The sequence below is a fragment of the Rhipicephalus microplus genome, chromosome 7, assembly GCF_043290135.1.
Source record: "Rhipicephalus microplus isolate Deutch F79 chromosome 7, USDA_Rmic, whole genome shotgun sequence".
NCBI lineage: Eukaryota > Metazoa > Arthropoda > Arachnida > Ixodida > Ixodidae > Rhipicephalus > Rhipicephalus microplus.
This window is the reverse complement of record NC_134706.1, coordinates 140,105,931-140,124,394: the sequence shown is the minus strand read 5'-3', so window position 1 is coordinate 140,124,394 and position 18,464 is coordinate 140,105,931. Positions and strand designations below refer to the sequence as shown.

The following is an 18,464-nucleotide window of genomic DNA, read 5'->3' as shown; positions in this document are numbered from 1 at the left end:
TAAAACGGCAGGCTGCTCCTTCGTTGAGGCCCGTGGCATAAGCTGCATGAGGCGCTGGCTCCAAAGCTTCGTCGTTCTCGCAATCAGATTCCTCCAAGTCGCTCTCGCCATGTACTTCATTCACAATGCCCCAATTCGTACACGGTTCCGCAGTGTCGGCATCATCATCGGTCGTAATTGAACCATCGCAACAGATGTCCCACCTGCTCTCCCAGGTCGGAGTCGACGACGCGCTGCCACAAATCGCCGCCGCAGTGGTCCTGTTCGGAAGCTTCAGGCTCGGCATCGGGCCCGACGATCGACGAAGTCGGCCTCACGAAAATAGTTTCGCGGACATGTAGTCGTCACCGCCGCCCACGAAATATTCACCATCTCCACAGCTGAATACCAGGACGCCCGAAGCGGCAAGTTGGCTGCCAGGTGGTCAACAGCTATGAGCAAGCGCGCCGCAATGTGGCACCTAACACGCGGATTATGCTCAAGCGAAGCGGTCACACTTTCGACGTTTTGTTGAGCGGCACGAAAAAGCGTGCTAGTCCTCCCGCCGGCCACCATGACCACACACACACACACACCAAAAGTGAGCAAGACGCGCACACTTGTGGAACAGCTCTGGGCGCGTTTCCAGTCGGAAAACGAAACTAATTCGAGCCAGAGTGGCGGGCGTCGCAGAGTGATGGAGACGGGCGAAGGGGTTGTGATTAAGAGAGGAGATCAGACTTGCAAGAGAAGGGCAAGAAGTTGCCATAAAGCATGGGGGAACAAAAGATTCCTTTCTCCGTGCGATAAAGAGAGGGCGACCTTGAAAACCAAAACACACGGGAAGGAGGCAGGTTGGGTAGCTTGCTTGAAAGGTCCGCGAAACTCGCACGTAAAAAAACTTAAAAAGAGTGCCAGCTCGCGCAGAAGTCAAAGCATGGCCGCCTCGTTCGGTGGGCGCGACGGCGTTCGAAGAATCGGCGGCCGTGATCAAAAAATCGTTTTGTTGCGCCGGCGGGTTTGCATGGCCTCACGAACTTCGATATTTAGCGATTCATTCCGCGCAAATTAACAGCCGTTTTCGCGCTTCCGCACGCGCCCGGAAGGCATGCTGAGTTGAGTGCGAAGTGAGCGAGAACAAGTCCTAAACACGAAAAGAATCGCAAACGAGTCGGTGGGGTTGCGTACGCGCGTGCACTAGACGCAGGCTATCGGATACAGTCGGTGGCCAACGATGTTGGCAAATGGTCTGGTCACTCCAGGCCGGCGACGCGAACGACAGTACCAGCGATCAAAAACAGGGTACGTGGCCGACCAGTCTTCGAAAGATCGGTGGCAGTGTGAAAACACGGGCCTCGTCTGGTGATGCGGGGTGCTTATAGGAGCGGGGGGAACAAAGGTTGGAGGGTTGCATAACAAAAAGTGGTTGGGGAGAGCAGCAATTAGAGGGGCGCGGAGGCAGAATCGGTGTTTAACAATAAGAATGTATGGGCACCTCGCCGATGCCTGATCGGTGGTTGAAGTTGGTTTCCCGGGAAGTCGGCAGACTGCTGACTCTGTTCGCTGTAACAGATCAGTGGCGCTCGGAGACGTTCGATGTAAGTGCGATTTTGTGTCATTGAACCAATGTGTATTTTGGCGGTCACGCGGAGATTGTTCGTTTTAAGCGAAAGTTTGTTTTAAGTGGGGCCGTTATATGTGGGCTTGACTGTATACCATTTTTGCACGATACACGTCGTTGCTTCTTTCAGCGCGAGGACAAGTGCTGGGAGAGTCGGCTCGGCCAGGAGCTGTACCGGCTTCTGGTGGTGGACACTGCATTCGTCCTGCTGCTGACAACTGGTGTGGGCGAGTCCCTGCGCTCAGTCGTCTACAAGCACATAACGCCACGCGTTGGGCCCCCCGAGCTGGACATCGCGCACAACACCCTGGATCTCATCTACACCCAGACACTCGTCTGGTGAGTCCACCATTCTGTTCACATTGGTGGAACAGCGACTAAGGTGCTTGGTTGCTGACCCAAAGGTCGTGGTTTCGATCCTGGCCACGACGGTTGCATTTCAATGGAGGCGAGTTGGTAAAGGCTTGTGTATCGTGCAATTTCAGTGTGTGTTTAAGAACAGCAGATGGTCAAAATTTCTAGAGTCCTCCACTACAGCGTGTTTTCTCTTGTAATCATATTATGGTTTTGGCATTTAATACCATAGATTTTTTTCTTATATTAAGTCTGCTATTCTCTGGTCACTTATGGGCCAAAATTCTGTGCATGTTCGGTTTATGGATGTTCAGTTTTAAATCATGCGATTGGCCAGAAGCAGACCATCATCATCAAAGAGATGCCTTTCTGTCCTTCTTGCACGAGTATGATAAACAACGACCAAGCCTATATGAGGCCTCGCCGCGGTGGTCTAATGGCTAAGTACTCGGCTGCTGACCCACAGGTTGCGGTATCGAATTCCAGCTGCAGCGGCTGCATTTTCGATGGAGGCGAAAATGCTGTAGGCCCGTGTGCTCTAATTTGGGTGCACGTTAAATAACCCCAGGTGGTCGAAATTTCCGGAGCCCTCCACTACGGCATCTCTCATAATCATACGGTGGTTTTGGGACGTTAAACCCCACATATCAATCAAAGCCTATACAAAGTTCCCTCCATAGTTACCTTTTTGTTTGTTGATTCGCTCACTTATTACTGTAGGATCTGTGATTCGAAATGTTGTAATTCGCAAACTGGATGACCAGTCTAGCCCAAATTGAGAGCATTGGATTGGGAATGGGGAGCTCCCAGCAGTGCAAGCTTTGAGAATCACTGAAATGTATTTTCCGAACTAAATTTGTCACACCTGCTGAATCTGCGTTGCATTGCCCCTCACTACAAGGCCTTTCCAAAACTCTTGAGTTAAAACAACTGCTAAGACTAAGGTTGTGGGAACACTGAGCATGGTAATCAGCCATCTCGTCTGGCTTGGCCTTTGCCATAGATTACCTACAGGGTTATGAACACTGGCCACCCATGCTCTCAGCTGCTGCTGTCGTTTTCGTGCGGAGAACTCATGACAGGGTTGATGGGTGCTCCCTTGCACTATTGCCTTCCCCTTTTTCCTCTTTTTTTGGCCATGGCCACTTGAAGGGCAACCTTAAAAGTACTTCAGTGATTCTGCTCTGTAGTAATCACTACTTGTCATATTCTGGTGGTCTGTGGTCTGAGCAGCACTGTAACCACACACTGTGTGCTCACTTTACCAATTCCCTGATTTATATGTTCCTGCTTATAAAGGGATCCTGAAACGGTTTTGGCGATCTTGTACAAATACATTGGGCCAGTAGACCAAGTCCTAAGGCTCATTTACAGACCAATTTGAGCTCTCTGCAAAAACTGTGTAACTTGCTACAGTGCTTTAAAGCTGCGAATCACTGCAGATGACTGCGACCCCATCAAATGAATTTTCAACCGCACAATGTGCAAATTGACGTGCTCTGGTAACGCAACGTCACTGAGGCTGCTGATCTAATTGGCTGTGAAATGCGCAGAAGTAAGATCGGCTGGTAGGGTGGCGGCACCTGTGGGAGCATATATGAACCACACTACGATGTTCATTTTTGTAGCCAGACGTTGTGTATGCTGCCGGGCGCATTGCCTGATGGCCTCCGAGATAGCGCGCAAGCTGTCAGCATACAGTCTCGGGGGGTCTAGAGTGGCCGAAGCTCCAATCATCGAGTGCGCTAATGAGAGCTCTGCGACTGCTAGTGATGCCAGGGTGTCTCATGAGTTCAGAAGGCAGGACAGAGGTCAGAAAGGTATGATACAATCATCCATAGCAACTTTGGTACATGGCATGTCGCTAAATGTATGGTGCAAATGGTTTGATGATGCTGTAGCGTGAATGCTTACAAAAATTTGAAAACCGTTTCAGGGTCCCATTAATACGATCTCCGAACACCTACACTCGCAGTCGCGAAAACTAAATTAACCATGTTTGGATCTTATGATTCAGCTCTTTAGTTTTCCCAGATCGTATGTTTATTTTCTGCATTGCTTTTTTTTTTTTCAGAAATGTATCAATTAAATTGTACTGTAATCTCCCTCCGGCAGTCTATAAAGTTACATGATCAAAAAGAAATGAGAAGTGACAGAAAGTAGTGTTACCATACCCCAGCCTTTACCTTTAAGGGCGTTGTTTTGCATTTCTAAGCACGTTTTGTACATGTGCCAACAGTTTCTGTGATATGTGCAGACTGAAACTAGTTTTCTTGCGCATGAAATTTTGCTATATTTAGCGCAGACATGCAATCCTTTGTGCTTGTTTCAGTGCATATTATAAAATTTTATGGTGTTGGAATATTTCAAATTGTTAAAAGGGCCTTATGAGTGGTATCTAATATTGAAATAATCCAATCAAAATATTTAATGTTTCTATTCATACACTGCTATTAAATATGTCACGATTGTCTTATTAGGACTGACAGACGAGAAAGCCAAAGAAAGTATAGGGAATGTTATTTGTAGCCATTATGGTGTAAATGTGAAGAAAGTGAAGTGGACAGAAAGATAACTTGCCACTGGCAAGGACCAAACCCTTGAGCTTCGAATAATGTATCTGGGCAACTTATCTTTTCATTCACTTCACTTTCTTCACACTAATCACAATTACAAGAAGTAACATCCCCTATACTTTTTTTGGCTTTCTCGTCTGTCAGCTCTAATTATTGCTGTGCTTAACGAAACACGAGTCATTGAAATTTTTTGTTTTTAGTAATATTTGATAATTTTGTTAATGAGAATTCACAGACAATAATGTCAAGGAAAGGGTAAAGGATGTTATCTTAACTAATAATGTAAAAGGGAACGAAAAGATAACTTATGAGCGATTTCTTCATATTTTCATTACAATTACTTCCAATGACATTCACTATACTTTCTTTGGCATTGTTGCTCGTCAGCTCTCATTAATATTGTGCCTAAAAAATAAAAAACTAACCGTTAAATTTACACTTTCCTTCGGTAATATTTCTTGTCGTTCGTGCTTTCAAATAACGCAGGGCGGGCATATTCTACTGCCCGCTGCTCCCCTTGGTGGGCTGTGTCAAGCTGGTGCTGACATTCTACGTCAAGCGGGTGAGCGTCATGTGCACGCAGCCATCGGTGCGGCCCTGGCGAGCTGTGCACGCCCAGACCGTCTTCCTGGCTCTCACCTTCCTCAGCTTTGTGCTGGCCACGGGCGCCCTGGGATACTCCCTGCTCAGGTACAGAGTTTCCATGGAGTTTCCCATAAATACACTAGAGGGAACTCTGGCACTAGTTTCTATGGGAGCTGTAACACGTGGCACTTCAGCCTGCATGGGAATAATGGGCAGTGCATTGATTTGTTTAGTCTTCATGAGCTCCGTTTTGGCTTCGTGTGTCATGAAGCTGCTTTGTCACGAGGCGACAAGCGGTGAATGTTCAACAGTTGCGCTTCACCGCCTTGATCTCTTTAGGCCCACCAATTCAAATCCAGTCATGAAGTTCACAGCTGTTCATTATTTTTATTAGAAAAAACAAAAACGAAACACAGCTAAACAAAGACACAAGTGCATTTGAAACCGACAAGCACGACGGTTAAGCAAATTTGTGTGCCCTCAAATCTCATTACAATAGAGGTACATCTAGAAAGAAGAAAAGTTCATTATATATGTAAGTTTATTATAAAGGTCATTCCTAGCACTGTATCTATTGCAAGGCTATTTTTCATTTACTTCGTTATAACCGATATTTCATTCTATCTGTGTTTGTTACATCAAGGATTGAGTGTACTACTCTTCATTCCCATGGTGGCTGAACGATTGCAGTGCCGGAGTTCCCTCTAGTTAATTTTCAGATACTCTATGGCCCTTCCCACATATTTCAACAAATTGGTGTTCACATAGAAATCTACTTCTACAGTGATTGCTTATCATACAAAGGATGCTGGGTTGCATGTATTTTTCAAAAATGAGAATTAATTCAACAGGAAAACAGTTGAAGTATTGTGTAGCAAACTTGGATGTAACAAATGCTTTGGCACTACGAAGTAAGTTGACATATTTATTTTCTATTCTTTATTTCATTGAATATTCTACTGCTGTGGTGTAATCATATCACCTAGATATGAGGTAATATCACTTGTGCACTTTAATAAATAAGTAAACTTTAAGATCTTGTAAGTAACCTAAGCAACAATTTAATGAACAACTTGCGATAATGGAGGTAGTGATATAGCATTGATTGAAAGAGAAGCTTGGAATTTCATGAAATGCTTCATCTTATAGGTTTTATCATGCAATTGAGTATAAGTTAAGAAAAAAAATTTTACTTCACGCACAATCGTCGCTGTCCCTTTTACATCGAATTTGCATAAATGCTTCATTCAATACCACTTTGTCATTTTCATGACATCAAACACTTGCTCAGTGTTTCAGATAGTTGACTTTCCTATACAGACACGTGTATGTGTCGATGGCTCTAGATAGGGCACTTGAACGTGATGGTAAATTTGGCCAAAGATTTCCGACACTGCTGCTCAGCCAAACGTAATGTTGGTGCTTAATATGCACGGCACAGTTGAGTCTTGATGATACGAATTCGTAGGGAGCATGCAAAATATTCTTTTCATCCCGAATTCGTGTGAACCAAAGCAAGTTAAAGCTGATAATAAATACGAACAAGAACTTTATTGGGGTTAACAACTTGTTGCTGAAAAAACCATGGTGTTCTTTTGAACTTTATACCTTTGTTGTCTCTCAAGCTGCCTGAAAGGAATAAAACCATGCTGTGGTCTCTTCAGTCATAATGCTGGTTCTTAAGACCCATTCACACTTGGCCTCAAAGGGAAAGAAAGTGGCCAAACTCACTGCAAATTCAGTCGCTTTGTTGCCTGAACAGTCGGAAAACCGCATTCTTAAGTCAACACGAAAAGAAAAAAAAATGGTCCTGGAGCATTCACATTTCAGAAACAAAGGGAAAATGAAAAAAATGCCAGAGTGGCCAGCAAACCATGCCCACACACATTAAAAATGTTCACATTCATTCTGCCCCTCGTACAAACATGCCGCCGCCGCCTTTGACACTTGAGAAATCACTCCATTTTGCCCATTCACGAAGCATTAAAATTCGTGGAGTTCTAGTTATGCATGCAGAGCACTGAAAAGAAACTGTTTGTAGGCTTGTGCGAATATTTGAATAGATAATGCGATACTCAAATTTGCTAAAACCGAATTCAGGTTATTGAAAATTGCGAATTATTCGAGATGAACGAATAAGTGCGTATTAGTCTGCATACAACATTTTCTAAAGAGGGTTTCACTGCAGTAGAGGGGTGATAAGTCGTGAAAGCACCTGTGCAGGCGTATAATAGTTTGCATGTAAGTTTTTTAAAAGTGGTTTCATTGCAATAGTATAGTGCTGAGCCGTGAAAAAATGTACAGTCAAATCTCGACAATTCGAACTCGAAGGGGCCCGAAAATTTGTTTGAATTAATGAAAGCTAAATAAACGGAGGGCTCTCCATGCAGTGGCGCATGTGCATTGAGCTAACACATGGGGGGGAAGTTTCAGAAGACTTACATTTCTTCATAAATCACAGAACACCCATTATTAATTGAAGTAAGCGGTGATGCACATCTGTACAAGTTTGCTTTGCAGCGAGTCAATCAATTTCGCACGCAGCTTGCAAAGCATTTCTACTTCGGCTTCAGAATTCTCCTGGCAAGAGAAGTTGCGCGCGGAAATGTCAAGCGCCGGCGGAGCGGCGTAACAAAGAGCGGAGCCTCCCGCTCTTTGATACGCAGCCCCAGCTTGGCCAGCACGTGACAAAAAAGGAGGAGCGTCTCCACGCGCAGAGAAACAGATTGGTATTTGAGAAAAAACCAACACTCCATGGCAGCTTTTTTTTTTTTTTTTTGCTCTCTTCGCGCACATCGTTGAAAAGAGAAGGGTTAGGTGGCAGGGAAAGGAAACGGGGAAGCATGGCATGGGCGCGTGAGAGACCCCCCCCCCCCCCTCAAGGCGCAGAGCCGTGCTCCTGCAAGGGGCAAGGGCTGCAGAAGATAGTGCCTTTTTCCTTTCCTTTAACCATACATTCATTCAACCCAGCAAGGGCTTTCTTTTTTTTTTTTTTTTTCCTCTCTCTTCGCGCGCAGCGTTGGAAGGAGGAGGGTGTTTACGTGGCAGGGATGGAAAAAGGAAGAAGCGTCACACGGGCGCGTCGCAGATCAGCATTTGAGAGAGAGCAGGCATTCCACCGCAGCCTTTTCGTTCCTTTTCATTTCTTTCGCGGGCAGGGTTGAGGTGTCGCAGGTGCCCCCGCGGGATCGGGCGAGGTGCTGAGAGCATTTTCAGAGCACAGTGTTCGAATTAACCGTCGGATTTGCTTGGGCGTTCGAATTACTGGGCATTTTCGCCCATTGGAATACACATAGCTTTGACGGGATCTCATCGTGAGTTCGAATTAACCGGAAGTTCGAATTAAGCGTGTTCGAAATAATGAGATTCGACTGTATCTAGGAGAAATTGGCACTGCCGCAAAGCCCCACTTCAAGGTTAAATAAAGCTATTACCCTCACATTTATTCATTTTTCCAGTATAAAAGCTCGTTAAAATATAACATTTTACAGGCTATCACTTGCATTCTACGGAAAGTCAAATCCTACTACTATTCAAAGAAAATGACATTTCAGAGGCCTTGTTTCAAGTTTTAAAAAATATTGTACAGGTTAACTTGGTCATGACAAATATGCTCCTATTTCTTTATACTATGCAATATATATTCTATTTGAATTCGATTGGAAATTATTCCACCAAAATTTCCAGTTGCTTGAAACGTCTAAAATTCACTATTCGCATAAACCTAACAGTTTGCACCTTTTCAAATGTTGTCTCTAGAGATATGCCAGCAGAAACAACACGAATGGGCGCAGTAGCAGCGGTGGTGGATTTAGCTGGCTGCGAAAGGGGAGGCACCTTGGGGCATGCTGGTTCACTGCTGCAGCACTGTCTTCTACTTCCTGTGTTCTCAGTGATTGAAATCCAAACCAGACTTTTGATGAACGCGTCCTTGTCGAGGCCATCAGCTTTGTTGCCATTGAACCAATGCGAGCCTCCGCAGACAACTTTTCTGCCATGTTCAAATTGCGGCCAATTGTTTACAGCGTGTGGTTTGAGCTTGTGCGGCCAAAACAATGAAGATAAATGTGATCCGCTTTCACGTGGCAAAACAAATTGGTCTCCGACTGATTTTCTCATGGCAGCATGGTTTTCCAGCACCTTAGGTGGCTAAACGAGGAAAATTTGGGTGAGTGGTACTGCATTCGCTTTCTTCAAGGCCAGGTGTGAACAGGCCTTCCTCTCACATGCCACTTACGTGCAGCGGTCAGTCGCACATTTCTATTGTCTTAGGGTCGTGATGCGGACGAAGGGAGCAGACTGGATGGTCAGATGAAATTACTAATTTGGCCGAACCAGTGGCCACGTAAAAGTAAAGTCAGATCACAACAAGGCACTGGCAGCAGTGAAAAGAGTGTCAGCCGTCGAAAAACTGTCAACGAGGGAGACACGTCGGCGTTTATACATGTGCTATCCAATATTCTAGCATTGGCGCTAATGGCCACGTAGGTTTCAGGATAATCTGTCATTTTCATGAAGTGGGAATGATTTCAGCTAAACAATCTACTACAGTCCTGAAGCTTTTCAAACATTGTAGGCATGGTGTGTGCTGAGAATTACTAACAGTGTAACGGATTGATAACAAAACCTAAATAAGGAATGTGGCAGTATTATCTGCAGTGGCTTGACAAATTATTCGTATAACCCTGAATCAGTGTGGATCTAATATAACGTAGTTCGCACCGAAACAACCTTGAAATTCATATATAAAAATTTGGATCACCTGTAATTGTGTGGTCAAATTTCTACTGTACTTACATTAGCTAAGAAAGAGCACTTCCAGTGAACCATCTAGAATTACTTTTTCACAGATGAAGGGCAGGCACAGTTATGTTTTCTTGGTTTGTAAATGACTAGTTTATTCCAACGAATCCTTGGAAGACAAACACAGCATCTGAGAAAATATTGAAGAATAAACGAGAGCCAAAAACTATCGATCGTAAGATGACCATCATGAGCCTAGTTATACACTCAAATGCCGATATAACCGATTCAGATATAATGAATTATCGGTTATAACGAAGTAAGTGAAGAATAGCTTGGCCGTAGATAGACTGTTACAAAATATAGTTTATAAGAAATTTTCACATAAAACAAAGTATTTTTACTTTTACAAGGCAGATAGGACTGTTATAATGACATTTGAGTGCACCTCTCTAATTAAACTACTGGGATGTTTTGTTGGGTTCGTGCCTATTGATTAATACGAAGAGCATTGCAAATGCAGTGATGTTCCACTGCCTTGTATCAAATTTGCATTGATTGTGTTGAATTTACCGCGCTTATCCCACTTGAAGAATAAGAGAAACTGCATGCCAACGAGCTTCTGAGCTTGTTCTAGGAAGAAGAGGAAGCCATCTTGTGGGTATTGAGGCTAGCCGGCCGCCTTTGCGCGGGCTTTGCCGCCTCTTTCTCTGTTCTCATGTCCCAACATGACTCCCCTTCTCCGCGGTCTGCCGCACTGGGGGAGCGGGGAGTGACGTTTAACCCCTCTCACCCGCTAGCAGATGTCGACTGTGGCGCCGTGCGCAAAGTCTCTCGGGACGTTTCGCACGCGTCAGAAGTGACAGAAAAGCTCTCTGGGACGACATGGGGTAAGCACGCATTTTTTTTCCGTTTGTCGGCTCCCTTTGTTTGGAGCTTGTTTGGACTTCGCCAACGGCGTCCTGCGCCCGCTGCGAACGCATACCTTTTGTCGCCCCCCCCCCCCCCCTTCCCAATGCTAGGCCGAAGAGCGGCGCGGTCTCCTAGTGTAGGGTCAAACTACGCCAACCCGTACCTCTCAAAAGCGAACGCGAGCGGAGTTTTTGCCGTCGCTAGAGCGACCGGGCCGTTTTGTCCCAGTGTCCCCGTGAATCACTTTTGCTCACAGAGACGTGCTTGCGGCACCTTGTGTTGTACTTCTCACCCTGGGCCAGGGTGTGGATAAGCTCATTTGATTTCCCGGCGCCCCTGTTTCTACGGGCTTTGTACTGCGTTTTTCGTCTTACCGCAGGCAGTAAAGTGTTGCGACCTTGAGCAGTACCGTGTTCTCACCACGGCGACGGTGAACGCGTGCACTGCGGCTCAATAAGACTGAACCCGTGCTAGTGGTCGTACTTCTTCGGGATACGTGTACACTACAATCTTTACGTTCCGAGTTTATGCGGACGCTATTAAACGTCTGTCTGAATTCTAAAGTCTGAGTCGACTGTTCTGTCTGCTACATATTTCACAGATTGTTCAGATTCTAGAACTGGTTTGATTTGCTTGGTTAAGTGGTTGTTCACGTATAGTAGAAGACTCACAAAGTGGCTATCCTTATGTATTTGACATTTGCTTCTTTTCTCGGGATTACGTGGCTATTGCCAAATTGTCAAGTATGGCCGCCTGTGTAAGACTGCACACAATGCATGACATGCTCTCTTGGGCTGGGCATGCAGCATCCAACCGTCGAAGGTGTGTGGTCCGTTCAAAGGGCTGGAGACGACATACACAGCCTTCCTGGCCCTGTTTGACCTTGAAGGGTGGTCCACTGCGGAGCAGACGGAGACCAGCCGTGTGTTCCAGTACCTGCTATCTCCCTTCTCTTTCTTCCTCGGCATTGTGCTGCTCAGGTGAGGTGTCGCAACAGGACAGTTTAATATTATTCACGAGAACAGACAATGATGCCAAGGAAAGTGTAGGAGATTTTATCATTAGTAAGTGTAAGGTAAATGTGTAGAAAGAAAAGTGGACGGAAGGATAACTTTCAGCTAGCAGGGACCGAACCTGCGACCTTTGAATAATGTGTCCGATGCTCTACCAACTGAGATATCACGGCAGCTATCCTCTGTCCGCTTTATAAGGTATGTGTGTGCATTCAACGTGAGAGCGTCAGTCAGTGCCACCTGTAGCCAGGACGAGTGTGCAACACGTTTTCTCTCTGTTTTGCATTACTTAGCACGTGAACTTATTACGAGCTGGCTGCTGACCAATAATCCCTCGCGTACTACTTGAAGACACCAAGTCTGCCAGAGCGAGACGGCCGCTATGAATGAATGGAGATAAGAAAACCTGAGAGCTCCTTTTTCTTTGTTAGGCATGATAAGAATGAGCTCAAGATCACACTAGGACAAGGCAAGGAAAGTGAAATACGATAAGGGTGTGAGGGTTCATTCAACGTTTAAGTGAGGCTTTGTTTTAGTGCGCAAGTGCGCACTTTTTCTGATTGGCTGTATTCACGGCATAGCTTCTTATGATGCAGTGAAACTAGCTTTGCAGGAGGTTATATGTGGATTTGTCAATACTTTCTCATTTAGAATATGTCGAAGTTTTCACTAATTTAAGTTTGAAACGATGCGAAATCATATAATATTTATTCGAAGTGTTTTAACATTTGCACAAATCTAGTTTTGATTTATGCATTTTCGAAAATGGCAAGTCACTCAGCCTTTCTTTGCGACTGCAGTAATAATTTGTTGTAATAGAATTGTGGATAAACACTTTTCGCTAAATTGTGGTTATACTACATGGCGTTCTATCAACATGAAGTTGTAGAGTACTGTTGAACCTTAATATAATGAACTTCGCTGTAAATAAATGTTCAGTATAAAGAAGTACTTCACTTTGCAATTTCGACTCCCTCCTTGACATCGTTGTAACAAGATTTAGTGTAAGTTATTCGAAACACCGCGACACTTGCTCGTTTCCCTCCTTTAGCATTAGGAGGGCTTTGACTCACTTGTGCAAAAAAATAAGAACTAATTTTATGATGGCATGTCATTTCCTTTATTCAAGGGATGCATGATGCTGAGATGGGTGCACAGTTTGTGAAGTGTTGCCGTGGACGTGCATGTAACTCCCTTGTGTTTAGACAGACCAAGTCTGCACTTTCACAGCTGAGAGAAGTTAACGGAACCCACGTGTGTGTGTATTTGTTTGCACGCAGCCTGGGTGTTTACTACATGCGAGCCCTGGCCCGTGCCCATGCCGAGATGGTGTCTCTGCTCCGTGAGCAGCTCATTATGGTATGTGCACTTTTCGGTGGCCCTGTATTTATTTTAGAAACTGGCACAGGTCGGCAAACTCACTCATGAGTCCACTCGCTCGGACTGTCCGTTAATGTGAGTCTGAGTGAGTTGAGGGGAGTAATTTTTTGGCGAGCTTGACTCTGGTTGAATCCGGGGAGGAAAATTTTTGTCCAAGGGAGCCCTGATTATATTCGTTAAGTGAGTCCGAGTGAGCTCCAATTTTTTTCCCAGACCTATGCCAATAGGTCCTTGCATACTACTCTCTCTTTTTATTTAATTGAAGTTGTTCACGTGTAGACTTATATGCAAACTTTCACTACAATCTTACTTCAATATGAAAAAAATTTTAGTCGAGATTTCTGTACTACAGTCTTGTTTTATAGATTTACGTAGACTTGTATTACATTCTTACGTCTACACATTGGAAGTATTACTTGAAGATGTGTGTTGTCTTACCGCTGGACAGTAGTATCAATATGTATAGGTTTTCATGCAGGATTGTACCACAGTCTTATGCCTAGGCATGCAAAGTCATGCACGTAAATTTGCAGTCTTACGATGTCCGTGCTTACACGTGCACAGATCTGGACATATGTAAGTTTGCTTAGAGGCCATGAAGAAGCCTTAAAGGGCCACTCACCAGGTTTGACAATTTTCAGCTGACAAGCGCAATGCGTAGACGAGGCGTTCATCATCACGTCTGCCAAAATTTCAACGCTACGTGCAGCGGAAATGGGTCAAATTACAAGATGAACGCTGCTCCCTCTTCCCTCTACCGGCGCACGCCTAGAGAATGGGGGCATGACGTGGGCGTAGGAATGGCCCTACATACGCAGCTATGCAAGACATTGGTCTTCTACGTATACGACTCTGCTCTCACGTTGTCAACAGTATACCACGTGACATGGCAAAAATTATTTAACGCAACATGCATTGTTTATGTATGTGTTGCTTTAAGCAATTAATAAAACGAAATCAATACTGAGACGCAATAAAAATTGTGCACGTTTTTCTTTCATTTTTTCCCGTGAAATGCTACGAGATGCGGGGCCAATGTGTCAGTATTTCGCATGCGTTCGTGTCCCCGCGGTCAGCGCATAGAACAAACGACCGCCGTGGAACACTCCTATGCGGTCGCGCACTCATTGTGCTCATCTACTCTATCGCGTCTAAGCCAGCGTTTCCAAACAATCCCGCAGAAACAGGCAGAAGACCACAAAATAATGCTGGTCAACAAAAAAACGCTGCTCACATGCTCAAGGGTTGGACTTGTTTGGGCACGTTATTTGCACATCACCTCATGGTCGGATGCTGGAGAGGGTGGGAAAGAGATTTGGCTTGCAAAGGCTATGCGGAGGAGCGGCAAGGGTTTCGAGCTTGCCTCCTTTCATCCTCGTTTCGCGCCGCTTCAAAAAACTTGTTTTCTCCGCTCGTGATGAACCGATTCGAAAAATTTTTGTGGAAATTGTTCCTCATCGGACACCCAACAGCTTCCACTGTCTAACTAAAATTCAGTATAAGGCCTGGTGAGTGGCCCTTTAAGTGAGTTGTTTCCTTGAAAATTCGGTGGGTTTGATGCTATATCAAGACTAATTACTCTTTAGTTGTGCGAAATAAAGAGAAACTGCCCATGTAAATATTTGAAAGCCTTGAACTTTCTTGTGAAGGGAGTCTGCTCCGCTGTCGCGCAAATTGTACGACTTCGATGACTACTGAAACTTATAATTACCCAAGACTGAAGATATTGTTCACCTTTTTTTTTTTTCTTTTAAACAGGAAGGGAAGGATAAGGTGTTTCTGCTACAGCTCTTTGAAAAAGCAATGGAGCAGAAGATGGCTGCTCTAAAGTTTGGCACTGGTGAGTGTCGGGTTGTGTGCAAGCTTTTGCAAAGGCAGCATTTTTTTTCTTTTTCAATTGTGTTGTAGTTTCTTGGTGGTGCAAAAGTCGGAAGGTAAGCTACGAACTGACAAAAGAGCATGTCTACTCAAAGTGGACAATTGGAGCCAGTTGGTGCTTTATGATGGAGGTACACTGCGTAGAAGAAAACTAGGACGACAAGGAGACGAGGAAAAGTGAAGACTAATGGTTCTCGTGCTAAAACATGTGGCATTTTCGGCTGGCAACACCGGTGGCATTTTCTGTTCATTCGTGTGGTGCCGTACGCTCGTCTGGGCACCACGCATGCACTGCCGCATGTTTGGCTAGGCCGGCTACACACAGTGCATGCCACAGCGGCATTGCGTAAATCAACAATGGAACACGGTGCAATCCCATCGGCCTGCCCGCGCTGGGAGACGACGCGGTGACGTTCTATAATTTCAGGCGTAATTTACAGCTGGCTTTGCCACAGAACACAATCGGACGTCGAGTTTCATAGTACAATAATACCCGGAGGGGAATCTGGCGCTAGTGTCTAGGTGAGCTCCTTCAGCGGGGCTTGTACCCCTGTGGTATCTATGGGAAAGACAGGCTTCGGATCCACTTCGAATGGATTACGTTCCTGAGATTCAAAATGCTTTTTTTTTTACAAGCGTAAAACAAAGTGTTATGATGCTATATTTAGTTGAAACTTGCTGTATTCATTTGTACAACTTTATTGCAAATGATTTTGTGACCAGGGGGCAAAAGTGAAACCTGGGCAAATTGAATTACCAGAGTATGCAATGCTCGGTCATTGCATTCCAGATTTGGCATAAAGATTCAATGAATTATTTTTTACAACACTTGAAGACGAACATGCATGTTTTTATCTGGAAAGTAGGCATTATCTATTTATAGAACTAACAGTACAGTATCAAGTGAGAAACACTAAAGTTTCGTCTGCTGCGATGCCAGGTGCGTCTGTTTAAGTGATCTGCCCACAACGCGCATCTTGTTTCGTTATGAAGTCGAGTCAGAGGAGCATGACGGTGCATCTAGTTAGCTTCCCGGTAGTTTTGCAGTTGATTCAAAAGAGTTTAGGCAAGATGCGCTCGTGAAAAAACATAAACACGATGCGATTTCCTGCACTGGCATGAGATGCTACATCTATGCTTAGCAGTGAGTGCACGATGCTTCGTTTAAACTGTCAGATACGACTTTTAAAGCTTCAACGTCGCAGCAAATTTCAGACCTAGTGGTCTTAAGCCTCTTTGAACAACAATGGCGCTACTTCAGTGCTTTTCACCGCATCCCACTACCGGCGCTGCGCGAAAAACGAAACTGAAACTAGAAAAAAGTCTGTAGACAGTTCGTTAGCTAACCCTATCCAATCCGAAGCATGTACGTACGTCCCATAATTTCCATGGAGGTACGCGATCACAGCGCCAGATTTCTCTCTAGGTATTATTGTATGAAACTCTATGGTCGGACGGGACGGAAAACATACGTGGGCCCACATTGTCCGAGCGTACTCGCACAAGGCTACTTTTGTTGCCACGATTTCACTGGCCACTGAAGACTATGCAAAAATTACCATAACCCTCGTCGAGTTGGTGCAATACTGATGCAGCACAACCACCTGGAGAACAGACGCGCACCCACTGAAAATGTAGCATCTCACAAATGTCTCTCAGTGTATGGTTTTCTGTCGTTTGCTATTTTATTCCGAGTACAAACAGGATGCTGGAAATTGTCATCTGCTGAATGGTATCTCTCACAGACGACGCTGCTGTCGTGGATTCGAGCGTTGTTGTTCACACGTTCGTCTGGCCCGTAGCAGGGCGTGAAACTCGGGTGGCGTTTGACGTAACTTTCCTTCCACAATCTTGGTGCCAGAGCTCCTAAGCCGAAGATGCTATTAGTCTTCTTAATTTTCTTTTGTATGCTTTTCAATGGTCTCTACACCAGAAAAAAAAATATCAAAAAGTTTTGTTCTACCCTAAAAAAATTTGGATTGGAAAGGGACATAAGTAAAATAATGTAATTCTTCAACTTGTCTTCAGCACGGAAACGTCAGGGTGCCAGCGGTGACCTGACACCCTTAGACACTTTGCGACGACGTACAGGCGGCGGAGGAAGCGTAGCCGGGGGCAGCTCAACCGAGGGTTCCCCCCAGCGTACTTTTGGCAGCCTGCCCCGACCCCAGCATCAGCAAGGCTTCCAGTACCTTTCCAAATAGCAGACACAGAGGCCACCACTAATGCCGTTGGGCCAAAGAATTTATCGTGTGAAATAAACTTATTACGTTATGGTTGTGCAATCACATATGATGTTAGTCGATGTGTTCATTGTCTTCGAAGGAGTGGTGGATTCATCTGAGGCAGCGCCCGTAGGGGCCCATTCTACATTAGCAAATGAGGCGTCTTTTATTGCTGCACGCGTTATATTTCTATCAGTGTTTTGTGCATAAAAGAAGCGCATTTTGTATTCAGCAGCCGATGCTCTGTGCATGCGTTCTACATGAAAGGCAGCTTTCTTATGAATGCAACATATGCAGTACTAATGCCTAAACATAATGAAACACAATGTGCAAGTAACAATGAGGACACAGGAAGGGAAAACACACAGCACTGACTTACTACAATTTATCAGAGTATTTTTTCTCATGAATTCAGTTACTTAAAAGCGTATGATAATAGCAGATAAATGCTTCCCATCATCTTGAAAATTCGGAGTGAAGATTCATTCTGTTGCCAGAAGTGTAGATGTCTTGAATCGTAACGGCTTCAAATCTGAAGTGTAAAGAATGGTGCTTCGTTATGGATTGACAAATCTTTTTCCCTACTCACAGCAGATGGAGGATTTTGTGTGCTTTCTCACAGTATTTTCATATAAAAAGCCAGTAAAGCTCTTCTGGCTGTTTTTGATGGGCATCCAGATTTGCTGCTAAAAAATTTGAGAGCGCAAGCAAAAAACTTGAGCGATACTATGAACCTTGCTGATTTAGTAAAAGCCATTAGTACTAGCGAAAGTGATCACTGGAGCGTTTTCTTCAATGCTAAAACTCACAAACTTGCATCAAGGGTCACCATTTCAGCAAGCGAGTCTTGGCAAAAAGCACTGTCATTGTTGTTAAAAGAAAACTTAAACAGGCTGCTATGTAATGATCCTTTTGCCCTTAATTCTGATGAGGTAAGTTTTTTAGACAACCAGACTTTGGGTAACATCAGTGCATTTTGAAAATTTTGTATTATTCACTTTCACAGGTGTGAGTATACTGTGCAGCGTTGAGGCAGCTATTGACAAGTACAGAAGCATAGCTTTTTAAAATGAACTGAGATCAATATTAGTGGATTCACAGATCTTTCATCTTCATATTTAAAGTCAACCATTTTAATTTGGAATAGACAAGTGTATTTGCAAGGTGTGTGTTTTAAGTCTGCCATTACACGAGTGCT

The 18,464-nt window shown here is 44.5% G+C and overlaps 1 protein-coding gene across 1 annotated transcript in view; it reads left to right on the top strand.

Annotated features, from left to right (window-relative positions):
• LOC119179042 (transmembrane channel-like protein 6) overlaps nt 1–17,331 on the top strand; it is a 77,127-nt gene extending 59,796 nt beyond the window's left edge. The window contains exons 13-18 of the mRNA XM_075869797.1: nt 1,731–1,939; nt 5,017–5,220; nt 11,577–11,750; nt 13,064–13,142; nt 14,922–15,003; nt 17,070–17,331. Of these exons, the coding sequence (XP_075725912.1) occupies nt 1,731–1,939; nt 5,017–5,220; nt 11,577–11,750; nt 13,064–13,142; nt 14,922–15,003; nt 17,070–17,245 (924 nt within the window). The 3' untranslated portion in view covers nt 17,246–17,331. The remainder of the gene's footprint in view (nt 1–1,730; nt 1,940–5,016; nt 5,221–11,576; nt 11,751–13,063; nt 13,143–14,921; nt 15,004–17,069) is intronic.
• The last annotated feature ends 1,133 nt before the right edge of the window (nt 17,332–18,464 follow it).